Source organism: Melospiza georgiana, chromosome 3 (genome assembly GCF_028018845.1).
Source record: "Melospiza georgiana isolate bMelGeo1 chromosome 3, bMelGeo1.pri, whole genome shotgun sequence".
Lineage (NCBI taxonomy): Eukaryota > Metazoa > Chordata > Aves > Passeriformes > Passerellidae > Melospiza > Melospiza georgiana.
Window position 1 is genome coordinate 82987142 of NC_080432.1, and position 21699 is coordinate 83008840.

The 21699-nt window shown below is 52.2% G+C and overlaps 1 protein-coding gene across 3 annotated transcripts in view; it reads right to left on the reverse strand.

The window, feature by feature from the left end:
- The window catches only part of TNFRSF21 (TNF receptor superfamily member 21), a 35167-nt gene extending 27457 nt beyond the window's left edge, over positions 1–7710 (reverse strand). Inside the window, exons 1-2 of one of the 3 annotated variants that reach the window (XM_058019822.1) lie at positions 7621–7710; positions 1284–1938 (exon numbers count right to left, since the gene is read on the reverse strand). In XM_058019822.1, coding sequence (XP_057875805.1) covers positions 1284–1938; positions 7621–7674 — 709 coding nt within the window. In that variant the 5' untranslated portion in view covers positions 7675–7710. Of the gene's footprint in view, positions 1–1283; positions 1939–3713; positions 3799–6592; positions 7318–7620 lie in introns of those variants that run through there. The other 2 variants (XM_058019823.1, XM_058019825.1) reach the window with 2 other exon arrangements.
- Between the last annotated feature and the right edge of the window lie 13989 nt (positions 7711–21699).

Consider the following 21699-nt stretch of genomic DNA (forward strand, 5'->3'; position numbering starts at 1 on the left):
CATGACAATTTGTAGGCTTAATGTCTCTCCACCGGGTTTGTTAAGGAAGCAAAATCTCTTTTTTATTAACCCTGCAAGCAGCTGCAGATGAATCAACTAAAAAAGAGGTCTCTGAAGCAACCAAACTTCCCCCTAAGAGCTACCTTCCATCTTTATGGAGTCTCCTTATCAACCAACACCTCTCAGGTGCCAGCCAGATGCAAAATGTGAGCCAAAGCCTGGTGAGAAGAGGAAGAAAGGCTGCTGTGGCAAAACCTACAGATTACTTTGGAAAGTCATCTTCTGCAGATTGTGTCTCATCCCAGCTGAGACAGACACTGGGTGTATTCGTCTGTACCTGGTTCTGCCCCCGGTTTGGTTACTCAAAACACCCTAATCAGGACACAAACAGGGAAAACACTTCAACTTTTACGTAATTGTCGACAGTTGATTTCAAAGTTCAGGAAACACCCTCCTGTACACTCCCAATGATACACCAATGTCAGGGCAAGCTCTGAGACCTAACAAAGGTGAAGCACTGGAAGCCACCACTGTCAACACTTCCCTGCTATTATATTTACTAATTCAGCTGTTGAGGTCATCAAAAGTTGCATTTTTTAATTAAAATGCCTCATTTGAGACATTACAGGGAACCTGCTTTCCAAGGAGTGCAGAATACCACCTTAAGTGGAGTCCTACATCACCTCTGAAATCAGCCACAGCTAAGGCATCACCATAAGGGCTGTGAGGATAAGTCATTTCCAATTAAGCGAGAGGAATTCCACATAGTAATGTTATGAGATTGTAGGAAAAAGTTACAGGACAGCCCAGGCTCCTGCAGGGCTGTTTCAGCAATGGTTCCCATTCAACCAATACTGTGACACAGTATAGAGTGAAATGAAGCAAGGAAAGCACAGGCACAAAACCAGTGAATCCATCAGAGGAGAAATCTCCCTGCTGCAGGGAGACTGCAGGGATTTTCCTGCTGCATCCCAGCCTAGGTTCACCACAACTACACAGACTTGTGCCAGCACATCACAGAGACAGGAAAAGAGGCTGGGGAAAGCCATGTCCTTTCAACCCAAACAGCAGGAGAGTCAGAAGTCCAATCAGGACTGCAGTCTCAGTGAAAATGTTATTAAACGTGGTTTAATACAAATGAGGGCAACCCGATGCCATGAAGCAGAAGCGCCACCCAGGCTTTAAACCAGGTTGTTTGTTAACAGCCTAACAGCAACCCTGACCGAGGCAGGAACACAATCCCTCAGTCAGAACCACACCTGTGTTCCAGGAGTGGACATTACCTTTGGGAAGATCAGCGGTTGGTGGAACTTCATAGGGCTGCTCACCCGCTTCGGTGCTCGATGAAGTCAAAGCCGTGTTCGGCAGGGACGCCGGAGAACCACAGACGTTGTCGCTCTCCTTTGTCCCCGGCTTGATGACCACCATGTTTTTCCCAAAGCAGTCAGTGTAGGGTTTGCACTTCATCACACTAGAAGGCACATCAGAAAAGGTACCACGAGGGCACGGCTTGCACCTGACGTCTTCGGTCTCGGTTCCTTTCTTGCGGACGCCCCAGCCGACCGGGCACACCGTGTAAGGGACGCAGGTATCGTTTGTCTGAAATGTACCAGACAGGCAAGTGCACTCGCGGTCAGTCAAGGCAGTACAATGAGTTTTCTCAATCATTGGCAGTTCACAGGGTTTCCTACAGGAGTGGCACCGCTCTATGCCGTTCTCATGCTTGGTAAAGGTCCCGTCTGGACAAGGGCTGCACTCTCTTAAGGTACTCTTCGTGCAGTGCTTGGACACGTAGGTTCCTGCAGGACATTTGTCACAGGTCAGCTCTTCGTTGGTGGCACGGTCAAGGTGGCGGTACTTGCCAGGGGAGAGGCTGATGGCATCCTGCTCAGAGGTCAGCTTCGACTGACCATCAGCGGTGCCAAGGAGCATGAGCAGCTGGAAAACAAACAGGAGGTATCAGCCAACAACTGCATGCAAACAGAGTCCTCTCTGTCAGCAACCCCCTGTAGGATCACACAGGCTGTCCCAGAGCTGTGGGACCATGGACAAGTTACTACAGCCAGAGGAGGGACCTCAGCAAGGCTGGAGTGGAATGGAAGCGGAGTAGGTGGCAGCACGCTCTCCTTACACATCTCCAACTACGATTATAATTGCTTAAACTTGACACCACACTTCTCGGTGAAACTAAGCATCATTTACACTGCAACCCTGCCAGGGTGGTAAATACTGCTAATTGTGTTTCAGCAGTATGTGCTACCTGGCCACCCCAGGAGAATTCAGAGCAGCTTTGCATTTCAAGGCTGAGAGGCTGCAGCACGAGGCAGGCGCTCACTGACAAGACAAGAAACACATGCAGATGGCAGCTCTGACCTGTAAAACTTTCCTTCCCTATTTGCTAATCTGCACTTGTTCAAATAGTTACCTTTCTGAGTAACACAAACCAGGATGAAATCCAGGCTAGCGGCTGTTTCTGGGCTGTTTCTCGCTCCTCTGCCTTTCCACGATTTTTTATGACCCAGTGCAAGTGCTGGGTTTGGCAAGACCGCAAGGGATGTTCTGCTTTGAGCCTCCAACCACATCTGAATCCACTCTAAACCAGCTGCATTAGCAACAGGAGAAAAAACCTGGTGCTATTTTCACACTCTTCAAGAAACTCTGCTGTAATTCAGCTTCTCATTGCATCAGACACAGGTAAAAAGGACAGCAGCTTTTAGACACCAAACTGGAAGCAACTGGGCTTTGCTATAAATCCATCTCTCTCTACTGACCTCCAATCCTAAAGCTTTGTTTTCTTAATTCCTTGCTTCTCCATCCCTAAGAGAAGTTCCATCTACCAAGAAGTATCTGCTTCCTCCAAAAGCCCTCTGGTCCATGGATTTAAATGTCAGTTACAGCAGCAGAGATAAGTCAGCAAGAACAAAAGGCATACCAAAAGAAAGGCAGAAACAACCTCACACAGCATGCAAAGTAATAGGAAACACATTTCCAAACAGCCACAGGCTAAGTTTGGAGGGACAGAGGGAACAAGTCACTGTTACCTTGAATTTTCAAACATTTTCTACACTGAAGGTAAAAAGACCAGAGATCCTAATGCTGCTCAGCTGCAGAGCCAAGCACATAAATCACTTGGCTGTGTTATACAATCCATTGCCTCTTGCTCTGCTACCTATTCTGGGCTATCAGCCAACAAGAATATATTCAGAAGGAAAAAAAAATAAAAAAGGTTCCCAACAACATGACTCTGCAGAAGGCACATAGCGGCAGAGCCGCAAGCTGCGCCGCATCGTTTTTGGTGCAGTCTCTCACTTCCTGGAAACACACAGCACATTTCTGTTTCACCTGCTAAATAATTTACAGCTTGGGATTTGTACAAAACACTTCGTATTTTAATTTTTTTTTTATTTAGTTTTCTGCCCCTGAAGCAGCAATTACAGAGCAGGCAGAAGCAGGCAAGCCCGCAGGAGCTGACGAGGATCCTGCAGCGGCTAGACTAATTACAGCACGTCAAATTAAAAACCGGGGCTGCCCTGGCAGGCAGCAAAGGCTTACAGGATGCATTTTACTTTTCCCCTCCCCTAAGACATGATTTAACAAAGCGCTTAGCTGGCTCTAAGGAAACCTGCCACCCTCCCCTGTAATCTCCATGACGCATCCCTGAATTAGCAAACTGGCCTCTTAAAGTGGCAGCAGGGGTCACCTGTGTTACTCACCCTGCTCCGGTGCCAGCGTTGAACAGGACAGGGTGACAGGGTGACAGCAGAGGCAGGAAAGGCAGTGGCTCTCCTGCCTTGCCAGGAGAGTGTGCTGCTGTCTCAGATCCTGATTTCTTGCTCTGTATCAAGCTAGATTTTGGGAAACCCATGGACAGCCCCGCTACAAGCATGTGTCATGGGTTCCCTCCTTCCATTCCAGCATCTTCCCATCCCTCACCCCGGTAACCAAAGCCTTTAATAGCACTAGGTTTGAGTTGGCTTTTTTTTGAGTTTTTTTTAAACCCTATCTCAAGAAAAGTGGTGCTGGTATTTTTGAACATCTCAAGATCTTCAGCTTCCAAGGGAGCTGCACTTCCAAGGGAGAACAGCAAGTTCCAGTGGGGGATGGCTAAGCAGCATTGAGCATCTGCTATTTATTCAGCCTGGTATTTCTGCTACCTAAAATAATCCATCTGCTCAGGTTTTGCAGCACCCAGGTCTCTGAAAGTGAAGGCCAGGAGCAGGAGGATTTCCTCAGCAAAAAGGAGTGTCTGCTGGTTTGGTCTCTCCCCTCAGGGCTGCCCAGCAGCACACAGACCTGGAGCTTTCTGGCTGACACTCCCAGTTCCAGTGAAAAAAGCAACTAAGTAATGAAGTGAGCTCTGCTGAGCCACTGCACTCCATTTCATTACTCTGGTACCAAAGGAAGTGTACAGGGTGACAAAAAAAACACAGAAAAAAAACAGAACGGGTGCAAGACAACACTAAAGAGCAGACTCGGTTTCAGCAGTTTCAGCAATGCTCTCTGTGCCCAATGCAGGAACAAACAAAGGTTTTTAATGGGGTGGGGTCCCTTTCCAAAAGGGTCAAGCAGGACAGGGTGGCCACAAGCCTGAAGAGCATCCCCAACTCAGCACCAACGCCCTGCACCACACAGGCAAAGGCACCTCCCAGCCACCTTCACCAATTTCAGCACATGAAGGCTTTAAGGTGTGAGGAAATCAGATCAGTCTGAGGGACACCATCATTCTGAGCTCCCCACACCAGGAAACACTCAGACAAAGGGACCTCCACGTTCAGCTGCAAACAAACCCTGGAGGCAGCAGCACCCCACAGTTGCTGTGGGCATGACCCACCTCAGCCCCATCCAGCCTGATGACTCCACCTCAGAGGGTGCCTCTGCGCTGTGCTCCCATCACCCTTTTTCAATAACTGTGCTGCAGGGAGACCTGATGGGCAATCTGCACAGGAAACTGCTCTCAGGGACCACAAGCTGCCTTGGTGTGTGCACAGAGGATGCAGCTGCAAGCACCTCGGAAACCTGGTCCAGTGGTTGGCAAACCTGCCCATGGCAGGGGTGCTGGAACTAGATGATCTTTAAGGTCCCTTCCAACCCAAAGCCATTCTATGATTTGATGAATACAGCATCTCCTTCAGGGACCCAAACCTGCACAGTGAGTCAAAACACCAGCAGCAAGTTGGTGAATCAACTTGCTGTCCTGGAATTTGTGTCCTAAAATGCTGCAACACTGAGACTGTCATAATCTCAGGTTGTGTACAGTGCTGCCCTGCTGCCAGACTTGTGGGAACACAGAAATAAACCTAAAACAAAAGTAAAAAATGAAAAAAATTAAAATTAAAAAAACCCAAAACACAAACTGCAGCTAAACACAGGGCACGTGATACTGGTAGAGAAGAGCAGGGGCAGAGACCTGCAAGTGAGTAGGGACCAAGAGTGCTAAACTGATACTCTGGGAATGGTTTCCAAGCAAAAGCAGCAGAATTTGGTAGGAATGGCAGCTGGCTCTGTGGCATTGCCTTGGCACAGGCTGGGGATGAGCTGCACTGCCTGCCGCCCTTCCCAGAGGTCAGCTGCACCCTTCGCCAACACTACTGCGAAAGTGCTTGCAACATTAAAGTAAAAGAAATAAACACATAAAAACACCAGAAAGACAAATAAACTGGTCTGGAAGTTTTACCGTAACTTGGCAGACAGAAAACGTCCTGCCTTGATCACTGCAAAAAGGATCAAATTACTCAGTCCCAAAAAAGTTGCCTGTAAGGAGGGTAATGAAGAGTAAGGCAAATTTCAGCTTCTTGCAACATGACCAGCTATTTCAGCTGGTTTGGGGTTTGTGAAATGAGAGTCTGGGACTCACTGCTCAGCAGTTCTTTTACCCATCTCAAGAGTGAAACAGGGAGTGGAGCGAGCCAGAACAGCAGCACCACAACATCTGGTCCCCATGAAGGAAAACCCAGCAGCCAGCCCTGCAGCCAGCACGGACCAGAGCTTGGAAGCACCCCTGCCAGCCACAGTTCTACCCCAAACAGATGAAATCCCCCAGCTTTCCAAAAGCCCCAAGCTGGAGTAAGGTGATGTTGTTCTGGTTCCAGGCAAGGGTAATAGGGGAGATGGTGGAAACTACCTTGCTGCAGTCAGCGGGGTCCCAAAAAAATCCACTAAGCAAATGAAATCACAGCCAACACAGCCCCACACAACTGCTGCCAAGCTGCTACTGCTCCAAAACTCAGCAGCCAGGTAAATTCGGGATTGCTGTGCTGGTAAAAGACCCACAAGCTATCTATTTGAACATACTTCCCTTGAACATACTTCATTCGGGCTGGAAAGACACAAACTCCTTGTGTGACCAAAGGGAGATGCCCAACAAATGTTGAAGGTATCAGATGAAAACCCAAGCTCACAAGCAAATGGGAATTTTGCCTTGCCTGTATAATCCCACACACAGGAGTGAGAACACACTCACACACACAAGTAACATACATGTGAATTTGCTCAGTCTTGCTTCATGCCCCAAAATTGCTGTTGTATTTCCCCACACCTTTACATCACTCTTTTTTTCCACCTCTTCCCTCTACACCCTCCATTCCCAACTGACCTCCAGGATCCCAGCTGGAGCCGCATATCTGAAACTCCCCATCAGCATCTCATCTTCCAGACGTGCAGCAGCTCAGGCTTCTCCTGGCTCGCTTCTCCCAGCGGGAATGCAGCCCTGGGGAGCGCCCAGCCAGCACCGAGCACGGACCCCGTCTGCTCCGCCACTGCGCCAAGTTCCCCTTCGCCTCCAGAGGCTGCTTCCCGGCTAATGCCCTTCTAGGTTCACATTATTTGTTGTTTACTCGGATTCCTGTCGAGCCAGCGCCAGCTTGCTCAGATCCACCTTGAGTTCAAGAGCAAGTGCTCTCCTCGGTTACACAACCCAGCCGCAGCAGCTGCGGCGTCTGCCTGACACACCGAATTACTGTCTCTCCCCAAAGAGACGGGACGCAGACCTAAAGCGCTGACTGGGAAGTGCCCTACCTGGGCAGGTAAAAGGGGAGATAAAGCCGCCGGAAAACATTTCCGCGATAAGCCAGGGCAGCCGCCTGCCATTCGCAGCGGGGAGTTTTACTGCCTGTCCAAAGGGTGGCAAGAAAAGCGGCCGCGGAGGGGAGGGACGGATGGATGGATGGATAGACGGATGGATGGATGGATCCCTCTCCAGTGCCGAGCTCCCGGAGCAGCGCAGAGAGCGGAGCAAGGATCCGCTCAGCTCTGGATGAGCGGCACAGCCCCGGCTGGGGGATGCCGCCGCCTGCGCTAACGTAGGGATGGGCAGGATGGATATCGCAGGGAATATCGCACCCAGCCGGCGTCCCCTGCCGGGACGCGGGGCTGGGGCGGGCAGCAGCCCCGGGGAGGGCGCAGCGGGGCCCGGCACGGCCCCCGACGCGCGGAGCGGGGTCAGCAGGACACCCGAACAGCCTCCCCCTCTGCCGAGCTGCCCCGGGCGGGGCAGGAGGCGCGGGCGGGCGGGCGGCCCCGCACTGCAGCACATCCCCAGCACATCCCCACCCACGCCGCGGACACGCGGATGCTGCGCGGGCGGCGCACGCACGGACGGATCCCCGCGCTTCGCACACTCACCGCGAGGATGCCGGCGAACCCGGCGGAGCTCCGGCCCGCCGCGGCGGCCCCCATGGTGCCGGGGCTGCGGGCGAGGCGCTGCCTCAGGCGGCGGGGCGCGGGGCCGGCGGCGGCCGGGCGCCCATGGCGGGGGCCGGGCCGGGCCCGGGGCCGAGCCGGGGCCGAGGCCGGGGCCGGGCCGGGCCGGGCGGGGCGGGGGCCCAGCCGCGCTCCCACCTGCCCTGCCCTGCCCTGCCCTGCTGCGGGGCCGCCGCGCGCGCTCTGCCGCGGGGGCGGCGCGCACGTGGGGGCGGCGCGCGGGGACAGCGCGGGGCGGGGCCCGGCCGTGGCGTCACCCGCCCGCGCGCCAGGGCGCCCTCCCGCGGCGCGGGGACAGCGCGGGGACAGCGCGGGGACAGCGCGGGGACAGCGCGGGGACAGCGCGGGGACAGCGCGGGGACAGCGCGGGGACGGCGCCCGCCCCGGTCCCATCGCCCGCCCCGGTCCCCATCGCCCGGCCCGGCCCGGGGACAGCGGCCGCTCCGCATCCCCCCTGCCTTGGGTCGGGTGGGGCTCCGCCGTGCCGGGGTAGCGGGCGCGGAGGAATCACAGCGAGGTGTGGGTGCTCGGCACCGTGAAATCTCCGGGGAGACTTTTGTTTGTTTTGTTTTTCGTGTTGTCCAATGTCAGACATACAGGGAAGAAATTTTTCACGAAAGGGGTGGTGAGCACTGGCACAGGTTGTCCAGAGAAGATGTGGAGCCCCATCCCTGCCTCGTCCCTCATCCCAAGGCCAGCTGGGACGGGTCTCTGAGCAGCCTGGTGGCATCCCTGCCGGTGGAATGGGGGTTGGAACTAGACAGCCTTTACATGTCCATTCCAACCTAAACCATTCCATGACTCTATGAACACGTACCACATTCCCTGTGATGGAATGTTCCTGTTCCTATCAGGGAACAGACCCATCCCTCTATGGAGGATGGATGGCAGTGCCCTCACTGCCCATCTTGCAGCATCTGAGCAGGGTGGGCAGAGCAGGGTGACGGTCACAGTGTCCATCGATAGCTGTGGCAAGTGATGGAAACAGATCCAGGTTTGTCCAGGGCATCAGGGGGAACAGGAGATGGGGCCAGAGTCAGGACTGGAAAGGATGCAACCTGTGTCCACTGTCCTTTCAGGAAATGGGAATTGAGGTGAGACTTCAGCGTTGTTCCAAAGTCTGACCAGGAGACCAGGGCACCCCCAGGCATGGCTGATCAGGGCCTTCAAGGTTTATGAGTTCTGCAAATCAAGACTATTTATGAGTCTCCACATTTCTGGTTATGTATTGAGAAAAACACTCAAACACCTGATTTCCAGAGCCTGCAGAAATCCTGATGACCAGCAGTCACCTTCTGGAGATCCCCTGAAGGCAGATGAACCAAGGGAGGGTTTCAGTGCCCTGCCAAAGGAAACAGCACAGAACTTATAAAATCCCATCTAAAAAGGGGGAGGGTTGGGGGAAATGTGGTGCTCTTGCTCTAAAGAGGCATGGATTCCATCCAAGCCCTTCTGAAGCTCACCAGAAGCCTCATTCCGATTCCAGGGAGTTTTGAGTCCAGCTAGAAGGCTCCTCTCCCAGACGAAGTGGAGTTTTTCTCCCCACACTTTCTCCATCTCTGTTGCTGGAAGGGAGCTGGAGAGGAGTAATGACCCTTGGGAGCCTGGGAATGAGTCAGGAGAGCTTCCCTCCCGGAGCTGGGGTGGCGGTGGCGGGACTGCTGTTCCCGGGGGGAGTGAGACCGAGTGTGTCACGTGTGCAGGGAGAAGATGTTCCCCACAGCTGGCTGTGCTCTGTGCAAGTGCTGCAGAGCCCTGCTCTGGGCTTTGCCTTCCCTCGGGGCCCCCAAACCCGGGAACAGCGTGCTCTTCCCAGGAGGTCAGCGAAGGGGAGCCTCATCCCAAAGAGAGATCAAAATGCAAACCAAGACACAGCAAGGTTCCTCAAAAGCAATGGGATGCCCATCGCTGCTTTTAATTCAAAATAAATTGGGCAAGTAATAGGCAATAACACAACTGGGTTAACACCAGGCTTGTGGATGGTGGAGTGAATTTTAATTTTAAGAATGTGTAGCTCTCTGATGAAGTACAGGGCAACTCTTGGTGCAGGACTAAGTGGCTTGGTTGTGTCTGGGCTGGAAGAGGGCTTGAAAAGCCCCAACAGCACCAACCCACACTGGTCCATCAGCACTGTGAAGGGCAGCGTTCAGCTTGTATTAGGGAAAAGCAGAAAAATAATCATCTGGAGGACAGGGTGACTCAGGGGATTGGCAATAAGATGGATCATGTTACTGCTTTGGAATGGATTCCAATTAGTTACATCCGCTTTTAATTATTATTATTTATACAGAACCTAAAGGCAGTCCAGAGATTATCCAAAAATGCACGGGCTGATCTGCAAATCCCCTGTCCCTCCCCCCTCAGAGCCCTTGCAATGACAAACCCCAGTCACGCTGCCTGCACTGGTTCATACTGGCTGAGATGTAAATTACTTATTAGTGACCAGCTTGCTGCTTCTCCACTTTTGTCACTCTTTGAGAGGAAAATAGGGAACGGATGGCTGAGGTTGGAGTTTCGTGTGAAGTGTTTTTGTTGGAAGCAGCAGCAGCTCAAGAAGTTCCTCCTCACCTCCCTGCATTCGGTTCCTTTTTCCCCCTTGTGCCACCCCGTGAGTCATGCAAATACACCCCGGTCAGTGAACTGGTAACTTTGAAAAACAAGGAGGGTTTTTTTAATCAGAGTAGGCGAAACTCACTGCTCATGTTGGCCAAAGACTGCTGGGTCTTTGCTAAGCTGGTGGTAGGAGTCCGAGTAGGCATCCACTGACCTGGTTTGCCACCAGAAATTATCATCTCTCCAACAGCAAGGTCTCTTGCCTTGTGAGGAAAGCCAGTGCTCCTGCTTACTCACCTGAGGCTTATTCAAGCCTATTCATGAAATGGGAGGAATTGTCTTGCCAAGAGAAGTTATTTGGGAAATTTTGAAGAATATGCCACAGACCTATGGAATCACAGAATAGTTTGGCTTGGAAAGGACCTTAAAAATCATCTCCTTCCAACCCCCTGCCAAGGGCAGGAAGAGCTTCCACTAGACCAGATTGCTCAGGACCCTATGCAGCCAGGCCTAGAACCCTTCTGAGGATGGGGCACCATCACTTATTTCACCCTGTAGAAACCAGAAACATTCCAGGAAGTGATTTCTCATCCCTACTTGCACTAGAAGACACCAGGCTAATGGGGCAGACATAATTTCCTTTCAGACTGCCTCATTCTCTGTACATGGACCATTGCTTCCACATCTCCCATAGAAACAGAACATTTCTGTGTTGGTGTTGTTGTTATGGGAAAGTAGCTGCTGCATGGGAAAATTTGTGACTCCAGTTCATATAGAAACCACAACTACAACTTGCATTAACATGAATTGGGAAGTTAAATCAACAAAGCCCATAGACTTCCCTGGGTGAGGGAAGGGAGAGTTTGGGTGGGCGTTCTCACCCCTTTGACCCTCCCTATGATCTCCAGGAAACTGGGAAGGGAAATGTCTACCAAGAGCAGATGTTCCCAGCAGGAATATATAGATATACACACACACATGTATACAAAAGCACAGACATTTCAAGCCAGGTGTGTTATCACTGATGGATTTCCCACCTCAAGAGCCCCATGGGATTTCAGGGCCAGGCACCAGGGAGCCAGGGGTGGCAGATGGGGAGTGAAGCATGGCACTGTTGGGTGGAGATGTGGTTGCCATCACACCTGAGCTGATCTCTCTTCTGGAAACAGTGGGAGCACAGCTGGAGACCCTGTTTTCCCAGAGGACTAAGAAAGGAGAAAGAGCATCTGATGGCCAGGCATGAGCACCACCTTAGCCCTGTGTCCAGGGCTGTGGGATAACCAGCAGGTGGGATGGGGAGGTGAGGCAGCAGGTAAAGAGCAGGTGGCCCTGCATCTTCTCCCCTGGTGAGATCAGGGGGTGAGGCTCATGAGGCTGGCATCTCACATCCTTCCCTGGTCAGTGACTTGCTGTGAAGAAATTTCCTCCCTGACCCCCAAGTCATGCAAGTGCTGTCAAGCAAGACAACTTTTATCTGACTGGTTTGGTGCACGTGGAACAAGCCCAGCAGTCACATCTGCACCTCTCCAAGTTAAAATGATGGATGCATTTGAAGCTTCTTGTTTTGGGGTTTTATCCCTTTGGAGTCTTGTTTTGCAGGAGGTGCTTTGGCTCAGCTGCAGAGTGAGGTCTGGCTACAGAAGCAGAATGCTCTTGTTAACCTCAGCAGAAGCACTGGGACCCTGGGCACCTCCTCCAGTGCCCTCATTCACCTCCCTCCTCCCTTCCTCATCCCTTTCCTTCTCCTTGGTGCAGGTGCTCTGGGGCTGAGGCTTGAACAGTGCCTAACAAAGCCAAGCCTTGCTCTCAGCTGGGGTATCTTGATGGTCATGAAGCTGAAATGAAAAATTATGAAGAGCATTTTTGTGGATGAACCGGAATGCCTTGCAATGTCCCTGGGTTTACCCTGGAGGAAGTGAAGCAGTGGATTAAGTGTTTTAGCCATGAGCAGAGCGCTGGCAGCAGAGCTCAGAGCCTCATGCCAAGCAGAGGATCAATCACGTGTTGTCTTGCTCCCCTGTGGGCAGCATGGCCTAAGTGGCACTGGGAGGTGACAAGAGACGGGATGGTTTGCAGAGCTTTCAGAGAGCCCTGCAAAGCTCGGTATGAGCTTCCCAAAGCCAGTTGCTTTCCAGGAAGGACTGTGCACTCTTGCAGGTTCAACATCAAATGCAAACAGCGAGCAGCCCTCCCTGCCAATCCGTTATCCATGTCAGCTGTGGGTGCAAGATCCCCCCTGTGTCAGATTACCCAGCACACGCGATCCTGCCAGCTTTGAGCCTGTGTCACCTGCAGGGCCATTGGAGTGGCACGGGCAGCCACTGCCTAATCCAGCCTACATCCTCCGGGTACAGAGGGGAACCAGCAAATAACTCTCACCACTTCTAACCCCACAGGCTTCACTGCACAGAGCACAGCACACTGCTCCCTCTGCTCAGCTGGCTCTGCACCCTTGGGGTTTCATTTGGAGCCCCAGGAAAATGTCACTTCCCCAGTGACCATGCTCAGCAGCCCAGCTGCCCCCAGCAGGGCGGATCTCATTGCTGAGTGGTCACAGATAATCTCAGCCACAGTTTAATCAGGTAGTGGTGGAGGGGAGGATGATCAGGGTGAGATGTAGCTCACATGGGGCTCTACTGTCCCTGCACACGTATTTGATGTGTATTGGATACTGAGTTATTCAGGGCAGTTTAGGGTGACAACAAAGACATGCAAAGAGTTTAAAATAGCGCCTGACCAGGCGATAAAAGCACACATTAAACACAAGTGTCCTTGAAAAGGGGCAAGGGCTGCCTCCGTGTGGGTTAGTGCCTCCCGAAACCGAGACCCAGAGCCTTTCAGCGGCTCCCAGGGCTATCCGGTGACAGCGCAGCGAGGAAGGCAAAGCTCTCCTGCCTCCGTGAGGATGATGGCGGGGGATGGAGGAGACCCTGGATGGGGACAGCTCAGGAGGCAAGTAGCAGGGAGGAATATGAGGCTGAGGTCCCAGATGGCACAGAGGAAACCATCGGGGAAATCAGTAACGGGTCACCTCAGCGTGGGTAGGTGACGGAGCCTGGGAACACGCCGGCTCTCTGAGTCACCGGGGTTTGTGCAGCCTCAGCCCTGGCAGCGCTGGGTGTTCCCAGCCTTTGCTGCGGTGGGAAATGTGCCTGGAGCAGCCTGGTGGGACTCGGCAGCTGCCGGGCTCCAGGCAGTGCCTGGGTGTCCTGGGCTCCGCGGGGAGCAGGGCAGGGTCACCTGGAGGTGGCGAGGTGTTCTCATCTCCCCTGGGCTCCTGCAGCCAGCGCAACTCCTTAAAAGCCCCGCCCAAGCTTGGCAGATTTAAATCTCTTCAGGCCATTTAATCATCACATAAGCAGAGCTTAAGGACTAATTTATAGTCCTTTATAGTTTATACTTTACACTGCTTAGAGTAACCCGGTGGGTTGTACAAGGAGCTGGTTATGCCATGATAAGCTTTCAGTGGAGATGAAAACCCAGGGAGCAGGGCTTCCAGCAGGAGAGCTCCAGCCTTGCATTACACACCAGTTTAGGAGGCAAGAGGAGGCTGTAGGAAGCTCCCTGCAGTCTGGCACTCTCCTGCCTTCACACATTTTAACTGCCTGCAAATCCTCCTCCAGGAAACTGAGAATTAGCCCCGGTGCTAAATGACTTTGGAGGAGAGGATCCTTAGTGGAGACTTGCTGGAAAGAATAACAGGGCTGGATGTGTAAAGCAGTGAGCAGTTCACAGGCCAGCTCCTGGGAAGAACACATCCCTCCCATCTCACCAGCCTCCAGGTCCTTCTATAAACCGGGCAGTTTTTCTGTTCCCTCAGCAGCTTGTCAGACCCTCTCTGTGATTGTTTCTGCTCTGTTTGCCACCAGTTAAACTCCAGCTGGATGTGAGGGAGAAGGAGGCATGAGTCCCACATCCTGAGCTCAAATCACTTTCAGCCATGGTTTAAACACATCAGCTTGAGCCAGCCTAGGAGCTTGCCAGCACACAGGTCTCATTCCTGTCCTTTCTCCTGCAGCTCCAGGCTTCCAGCCCATGCTCCCTTTATCTTAGCTCTTGTGCTGGGTAACTCGGCCCTGACTTAGCAGAAACCTGTTCCCTTTTCCCACTCAGTTATTTTTGTGCCAGATTAGTAGTCTGGGTGTGTGGAGGCTGCGCAACACCAAAGCTGATGCAAGAGTGATAGGGTGGGGGTGAGGGATGGTTCCAGGCAGCCTGTGGGTGAAAGATAATCAGTGTGGGTACAAATGCTGCAGCAGAGCTGGTTACAAGGTCACCCCAGGTCAGAGGAGAAGCAGAGATGCCATTTGGGGTTACAGTGACAGCTGGGGTTAAAGGCCTGAGACTGAGGGAACTGGGCAGGGCTGCTGAGAGGTTCCTGGGACAGTTTGGGAATGACTGCTGTGACATGGTCATGGCTGGGGAGTGCCTTGGGAGCACTGTGGCTGCACCAGGCCTTGCTTGCAGCTCATTTCACCCAGAGCCCTGCCCCATCACTGCAAGGCACTGGGATGGTGGCACCCCAGTGCCACAGCTATGGGATAAGCCTGGTTAGAGGTAGCAGAGGGCTGGACATGTAGCTACCACATTCCTGCTCTTAGCAGTTTTTTCTATTTCAGCTTTGGAAACCTCTTCAAGTCCTGAAGTGTCTGTGGAGCAAATTATCCTTGAAAATGAGCCAGGACACATCCCTCAAAATTCTGGATGCTGCAACCGAGGTAATTCTGTAATAAATGTAACCTTTCTGGCAACACAAGAGAGCAATTAAGGAACCCTTAATTTTTAAGGGTCCTCACAAACACGTCACTAATTTCTAGCCAGAAACATTGGAAAATTTAGTCAAACCAGCTTGGATACTCAAGGGACTCTCCTGCCCTATAAGCCTTCCACATCTGCCTCTGTGCCCCTTCCCTAACACCATGCCTCAGCCATCCTCCCCCTGCTTCCCTCCTCAGCTATCCTTCCCCAGTTGTGAACAAAGAAACTTAACCAAACAGTGCTCCACTGGAGGGAAGGGAGGAAAGGGAAACAGGAAAGCAGATAATGTAACAACAAACAGCAACCCCATCCAAAGTACACAGAGGCGTGTTCATCTTTCCCTTTCTCTTTGCTTTTCCAGGGCCCCTAGGAAAACTGGCTACTGCCTCCATCCTGCAGCCTCCCACTGTGCCAGTTCACTGGTCTCAAGCTGCAGACTGTGCATTTCTCCCAGGCATCAGCTATCCATCCATCCATCCACCATCCATCCATCCATCCATCCATCCATCCATCCATCCATCCATCCATCCATCCATCCATCTCCACTAGCCACTACCCATCAGTGGTGCCCTTAGCAGGAGCCCCATATTGTCCTCTCTCAGAATCAAACTCACTCAATAGAGTCAAAACCCAGGGGCAGCCATTTTTTATGCACAATTTCTGATACTGGTGGTGCTGGGCCCAGGTCTAAAGGCCACAGAGTGAGAGGAGTTTGACCCAGGAACTTGTAGACCTTTGGTTTCCATCACCAGGCTCACCTTGTGCTCAAGCAGGAGTGGAAGAGGAGTGACTCAGACTCACAGAATCAGTGGGGTTGGAAAAGACCTCTGAGATCATCGAGTCCAACCCAAACACCACCTTGTCAACCAGACCACGGCACTCAGTGCCAGGTCCCATCTTTCCTTAAACATCTCCAGGGACAGTGACTCCACTGCCTCCCTGGGCAATCCATTCCAATGTTTAACAACCCTTTCCATGAGGAATTTCCTCCTGATGTCCAACCTGAACCTCTCCTGGTGCAGCTTGAGGCTAATCCTCGTTAGGTCCCTGGGAGAAGAGGCTGACCCCCCCCTTGCTGCAACCCTTGCAGGTGTCTGCAGAGAGCAGGGGTGAGGATCAGGGGCCTGGGGAGGTGGCTCTGGCTGCATGGCCCGGGCAGTGGCGCGGTGCCAGGCGAGGACAAGCTGTTCCCTGGCTTCTTATTGTTACCAGATGAGTGGGGGACATTTACGATCGCCGGGTATGGATAATCAAATTCTGACTGGGACAGAGGAAGGAGAGCTGCCCTCCTCTTCCCTCCTGCACCCCACACCAGGCACTCAGCCCCCTGCCCTCCCACAGGGCTTTGTTCCTGGACGTGACTGTGGATCCCACACCCCCACGACGCCCTGCTCTGTCTGGGGTTATTGTGTGATGCCCAGAACAATGTGCTGTGGTTAGGGATGCCTGGGAGAGCGCCGGGAGGCTCCCTGCTCCCCCTCTCCCTGCTAGTGCTGGGGGAGGCAGCTTTTGGCCATCTGGTAGCTGTGGGTTTGGTGGAGGTCCCCCAGCAGGGGAGGAGATGCAATCACCAGTGCTGTTCCTAGAGAGGAAAGCCAGCATTTGGCACTGCTGAGCCACAGATGCGCTGTGTGTCTTGGGCATGGGATGGCCTTGGGCACTGTAGCATGACAGGAGAGCTCATGTGGGAAGGGACTGCAGGAGGTCTCCAGCCCAACCTCTTCATCCTGCCAGCTCTGGGGTCAGACCAGGTTGCTCGGGGCTTTAGTGAGTTGGTTCTTAGAGACCTCCAAGGCTGGAGGCAGCACAGCCTTTCTGGACACCCTGTATCGGTGCTGACCTGACCTCCTCATAGTGGGAACAGTTTTCTCATATCCAGTCTGATCCTCCCTGGCTTCAGCTAATGTCCAGTGTCTATTGAGTTCCCCTTGTGCACCTCTGTGTACAGCTTGAGTTCATCATCTCCATATCCTCCTTGCAGGTACACCAGAGCTTCTCTTCTCCAGCCCTGCACGCTTAGCCTCCCCTCGCAGGCTGTGTGATCCCACAGGGCTGTGTGAGCTCTGGTTGTCCTGATGGCCTTTCCCTGGGCTCTTTCCCATGTGTCTCCATCTCTCTTGTACTGGAGGCTGTTGCAGTACCCATTCATGGTGTCAGCAGGGCTGAGCAGAGGGGAGGAGTTGCCTTCTCTACCTGCTGGCAATGCTCTGCCTAATGCAGCCCGAGGGCCTGTTTGCCTTCTTTGCTGTGATGATGCATTGCTGACTGAGTGCCCTTTCTGCACAGCTGCTCCTCCACCAGTCACCCCCAGCCTGTGTTGTAGCCTGGGGGTTATTCCTTCCCAGACGCTGGACATGGCATTTGCCCTGGATGAAGTCCATGAATATCGTTGCAGTATCAAGTCAAAGAGAGTGAGGAGGCAGCAAGTGTCTTGTGGACTTCCCCGAGTCACAGCGACTTTCACTTTGTAATGGTTTGGAAAGTCCCATCTAGCAGACCATGCCCTCACCTTAGAGGGGAAAATCTGCTTATTTGGGATGTTGTGATGGCTGGAAGCTCAGGCAGGAATAGGGGTCAGTGATATAACCAGGAATCAGAGCCACCCAGCGCCGAGGTGGGGACTTGGGGAACACCGGAGGACACAGGGCTTTTCACACCAATCTGTCATATGCAAAACCCTCAGGAGCTAGGGGCTTCTGTGTCCTCCAGTGGCATGGTACAGACAGGAGGGAAGGGCAAATGTGTGCTTCCTGGCTTTGGGAGTCCCTTTGGCTGCCTGGGTGAGATGTCCCTCCACAAACGTTCTGTTTACACAGCCCTTCTGAGTTGGGCATTTGTGCATTGCAGGAGCTGAGCTTTGCATCGTTTGGACTTTTTCTTGCTGGTTGTTTCCCCTTGTGCCCAGGTCCCCCTGGAGCCCACTCTCAGACAGTTTGGTGTGGGGCATGTTTGGTCTGGGATTTGTTAATCACCTTCCTTTGCTGTGTGTGTCCTTTGGCCAATGAGCGTGTCAGGAGATGGGCACTGCCTTGGTGGAGACAAGGCAGGATAATGTTCTTCCCTGAGGAATATCCAGGGAGAGCAGGATCCTTACAGGCTCTTGTGAGACCCCATCTGGAGAGCTGTGTCCAGATCTGGGGTCCTCAGAACAAGTAAGACATGGAGTTGTTGGAACAGGTCCAGAGGAGACCACAGAGAAGCTCAAAGGGCTGGAGCCCCTGTCCTTTGCAGACGGACTGGGAGAGGTGGGGTGGATCAGCCTGGAGAAGAGAAGGCTCTGGGAAGACCTTAGAGAGCTTCCCAGTAATTGAAGAGAGCTTATAAAAAAGAGGGAGAGCAGCTTCTTACATGAGTAGATACTAATAGGACAGAGGGGAATGTTTGCAAACTAAGAGACAAGAGTTTTAGTCTAAATGTTAGGAAGAAATTCTTTACTCAGAGACTGGTGAGGTCCTAGCACAGATTGTCCAGAGAAGCTGTAGATCCCTGGAAGTGTTCAGGGCCAAGTTGGATGGAGCTTGGAGCAACCTGGTCTGGTGGGTGGCATCCCTGCCCATGGCAGAGAGGTTGGAACGAGATGATCTTTAGAGGTTCATCCAACCCAAACCATTCCATCATTCATGTGAAGTGGGACATGTAGGAACATGTCATTGCTTTTCTGGGGATGAAGACAAAGACCCCCTTGGCTCCCATTCTTCTCCAGCTTACCACAGCAGCAGTGCAGGGTCTCACCCTCGCCATAGAAAGGTCCCTTCCCCAGACCAGAGTATTTATTCCCAGGACTTCCCCGCCCCAGGGCTGCTCATTCATCTCTTGCAGACAGAATGGAGCCTGTCACAAGAGCAGATGCAGAGCAGGCAGAGCTCCCCATGAGACCCTTCACCACTAGAGATGATAAACAGATGGGGAAATCTGCTGGGAAATGCATTGACGTAAGGAGGTGAGAGGCTGGAGCAGTGTCCCCAAGGAGGTGCAAACGCTGAGAAAGCTGCATGCAGAGCCCGGTGCACAATGGCTCTTTGATATCCCCAGACGCTGCTAATGGGCCGTTTCCTCTCCCAGCCCTCCCTGTGGAACAGAGATGTCTTGCTGGATGTTTTGCCCTCCCCTTATCTGTCTCCCTGACTGATCTCTGGGATTTCCTCTGATCAGGCTGCTGGGTCATCCCAGGCTAGTGTCCCTCGCAGGATCCCTCTGTCCCCAGAGCTGCTGTGGCCAGAAGCATTTTCCTTCAGAGGATAACTGCAACTGTGAAGGAAGCATGGAGAAGCCTCAGCCTTCCCATCTGGAGGGAGAATTGGGCTCAGGTACTTCAGGACTTCAATCTGACCCAACAGCCATCCTTGGGGGGGGTTTACACCAGGACTGCACCATGCTGCATCGATCCTTCTTGGAAGGATGAGGCCATCTATGCAATTATTTGTATATCTATGTGATACACCTCTCCCTTTCCCTCCAGAAATTAAATGTGGGAGTCCCTGGCAGCCCACTCTCCCAGCCAGGCATCCAGGAGAGCAATCCTGAGACCACCACACTGGGCACAGCAGGGACAGGCACATGCCTGAGAAATTCATCCCTACAGCTTCAAGGTGCTGAGCAGGTCTTTATTATCAAATTTTAATTACCGTGGCTGAATTTTTAATAGAGCAATTGTGCAATTCCACTTTAGATCCCATCCCCTAGGCCAGGTTGCTCGCGTCACACTCCCTGATGCTGCGGCTGTGAGTTTTTTTGGCTAATGCAGCAAAAATTCTTATTGGATTTGGAAATAGAAGAAATTAGTTGCCCTGGGGGAAGGGGAGGCAGAGGTCTGCCTGGCATGCAGAGCTGCCAGGAGGCTCTGACAGCCAGACATATATTGCTGTTTATAATACTTAATAGCGAGCAGCTCTACAAAGTCCTTTCTTTATTCATTTCTCTCCCTAGCACTTCACAGCATGCAATAACTTGGATTTATAAATTAAACATGTTCCTTGTTTTAATACATCATCTACTTCTTATTCCTTAGTCCCATAATGGGATTTTTAATTGCCTGTCATAGAATCGTGCATCCTCCTGGCAGCCCGGGAGAGCGAGTGCAGCCATGAGTTCATTGGCCCATGTTGGCATTAAATGGTGCATTTAAATCTTCACATTAACAAAGGCAGGGAACACGAGTGGGAATGTGGAACAGTCATCATTAAGAAGAATTGTTTTCTGTGGCAGAAAATGAGGAAAACCAGGCCAAAAATACAAACAGATTTCCCCCCTCCCTCCCCCCGGCTCCCCAAAGGGAAAAGCGCTGCACAGTGTTTTAATTATTGCTGGGTTTATTTTCAACTGATGCGTATCCAACAGCTCGAGCCCACATTAGAGTCCAAGGGGCTGAGGCAGGGGCTGGAAGACCCACTCCAGGGGTGGCCACACACACACATTATCTGGTGCCTAAGCTGGACCATCCAGCTCCAGACCCCTGTCCTGCTGCCTTTGCTGCAGAGCCGTGGCTGCCTTTTCCCTGCTTCTGTGCTCAGCAGTGCTCAGATCTGTGTGTCTGGGTGAGGCAGTCCAGCCAAGATGTCCCTGCCAGAGCCCAGGAACCCTGGGCAGGAGGGGACACAGGGGAGGGAGATGGAGAGTGGGGCACCAGGTAGCCCCTGTTGCTGTGTTCAGCCCCAGTGCAGCCAGTGAGCCCCATGAGCTGCTCAGATCCCTGCACCCAAAGAGGGTGTGCTGGGGGACAAGGGACAGAAAAAGGCAGATAAAAGGTTAACAGGGATGGAGCTCCTGCCCTGATGCAATTTAATGTGATTGCCTCTTGCAACACTTGAATATCTGCTCTTTGTAAGAATTGGCTGTATCCAGGAGCTTTTTATCACAGCTTCTCCTTCCTGGCAAAACAAAGTTAAATCCTCCAACCTTTCTACTTTTTTCCTATCTTAATCTTTTTTAATTAATTAACATCTTTGCCAAAGCGTGCCCTAAATAGGAGACTTGGTCCAGCTGAGACCTTATCAGCATGGAGGCAAGCTGAGCAATTACCTCCTCTGGCTTACACACAGCACTCCAATATTGCATCCAGAAAGGAGATTTGCTTCTGCTGGTGTTTTCCCAACTGCAGATTTCTCACCTCCATCCTCTGTGAATTGCCATTCCCCTTCCTTTTCTGCTGTACTATCACTGGGTAGGAGCTCCCTGGTGGGTACTGTGTGTTTGATATGCTCCTGTCAGAGCCATACTTTGTATTATTTACTGGATTTCAACTGATTCAAGTCAGGCTTTTTCTCCAATTTTTCCAGGCAGTTTTGAATTCTCATCCAGTCCCCCAGGTGCTTGACATCCAGCACAACCTGCATATTTTAGAAAAGCATTCCCTAGACCATGGCTTGGGTCAGTAAATGAAAATGCTGAATAAGATCACCTTTATGCCTGATCCAGGAAGACCCCGCTCAAAATCTCCTCCTTGTGACTGAAAACTATCTGCAGTGACTCCAGCTGTATTTTATTAAATTGTCCCTAAATTCACTTTCTCATATTTCCTTAATTTAAGGGAATTGGTAAAATGTCAGATGGGACTATCTCAAAAGCTTGGCTTAAATCATGGCACATTTCAGCTGCCCACGAGAGAGCCAGAGTTGAACATTGCTCTGGTTTGGGCAATTCATTTTTGACAAATTTATCTTCTCTTCTTATTCCTATGTTTTCCTCTGGCTT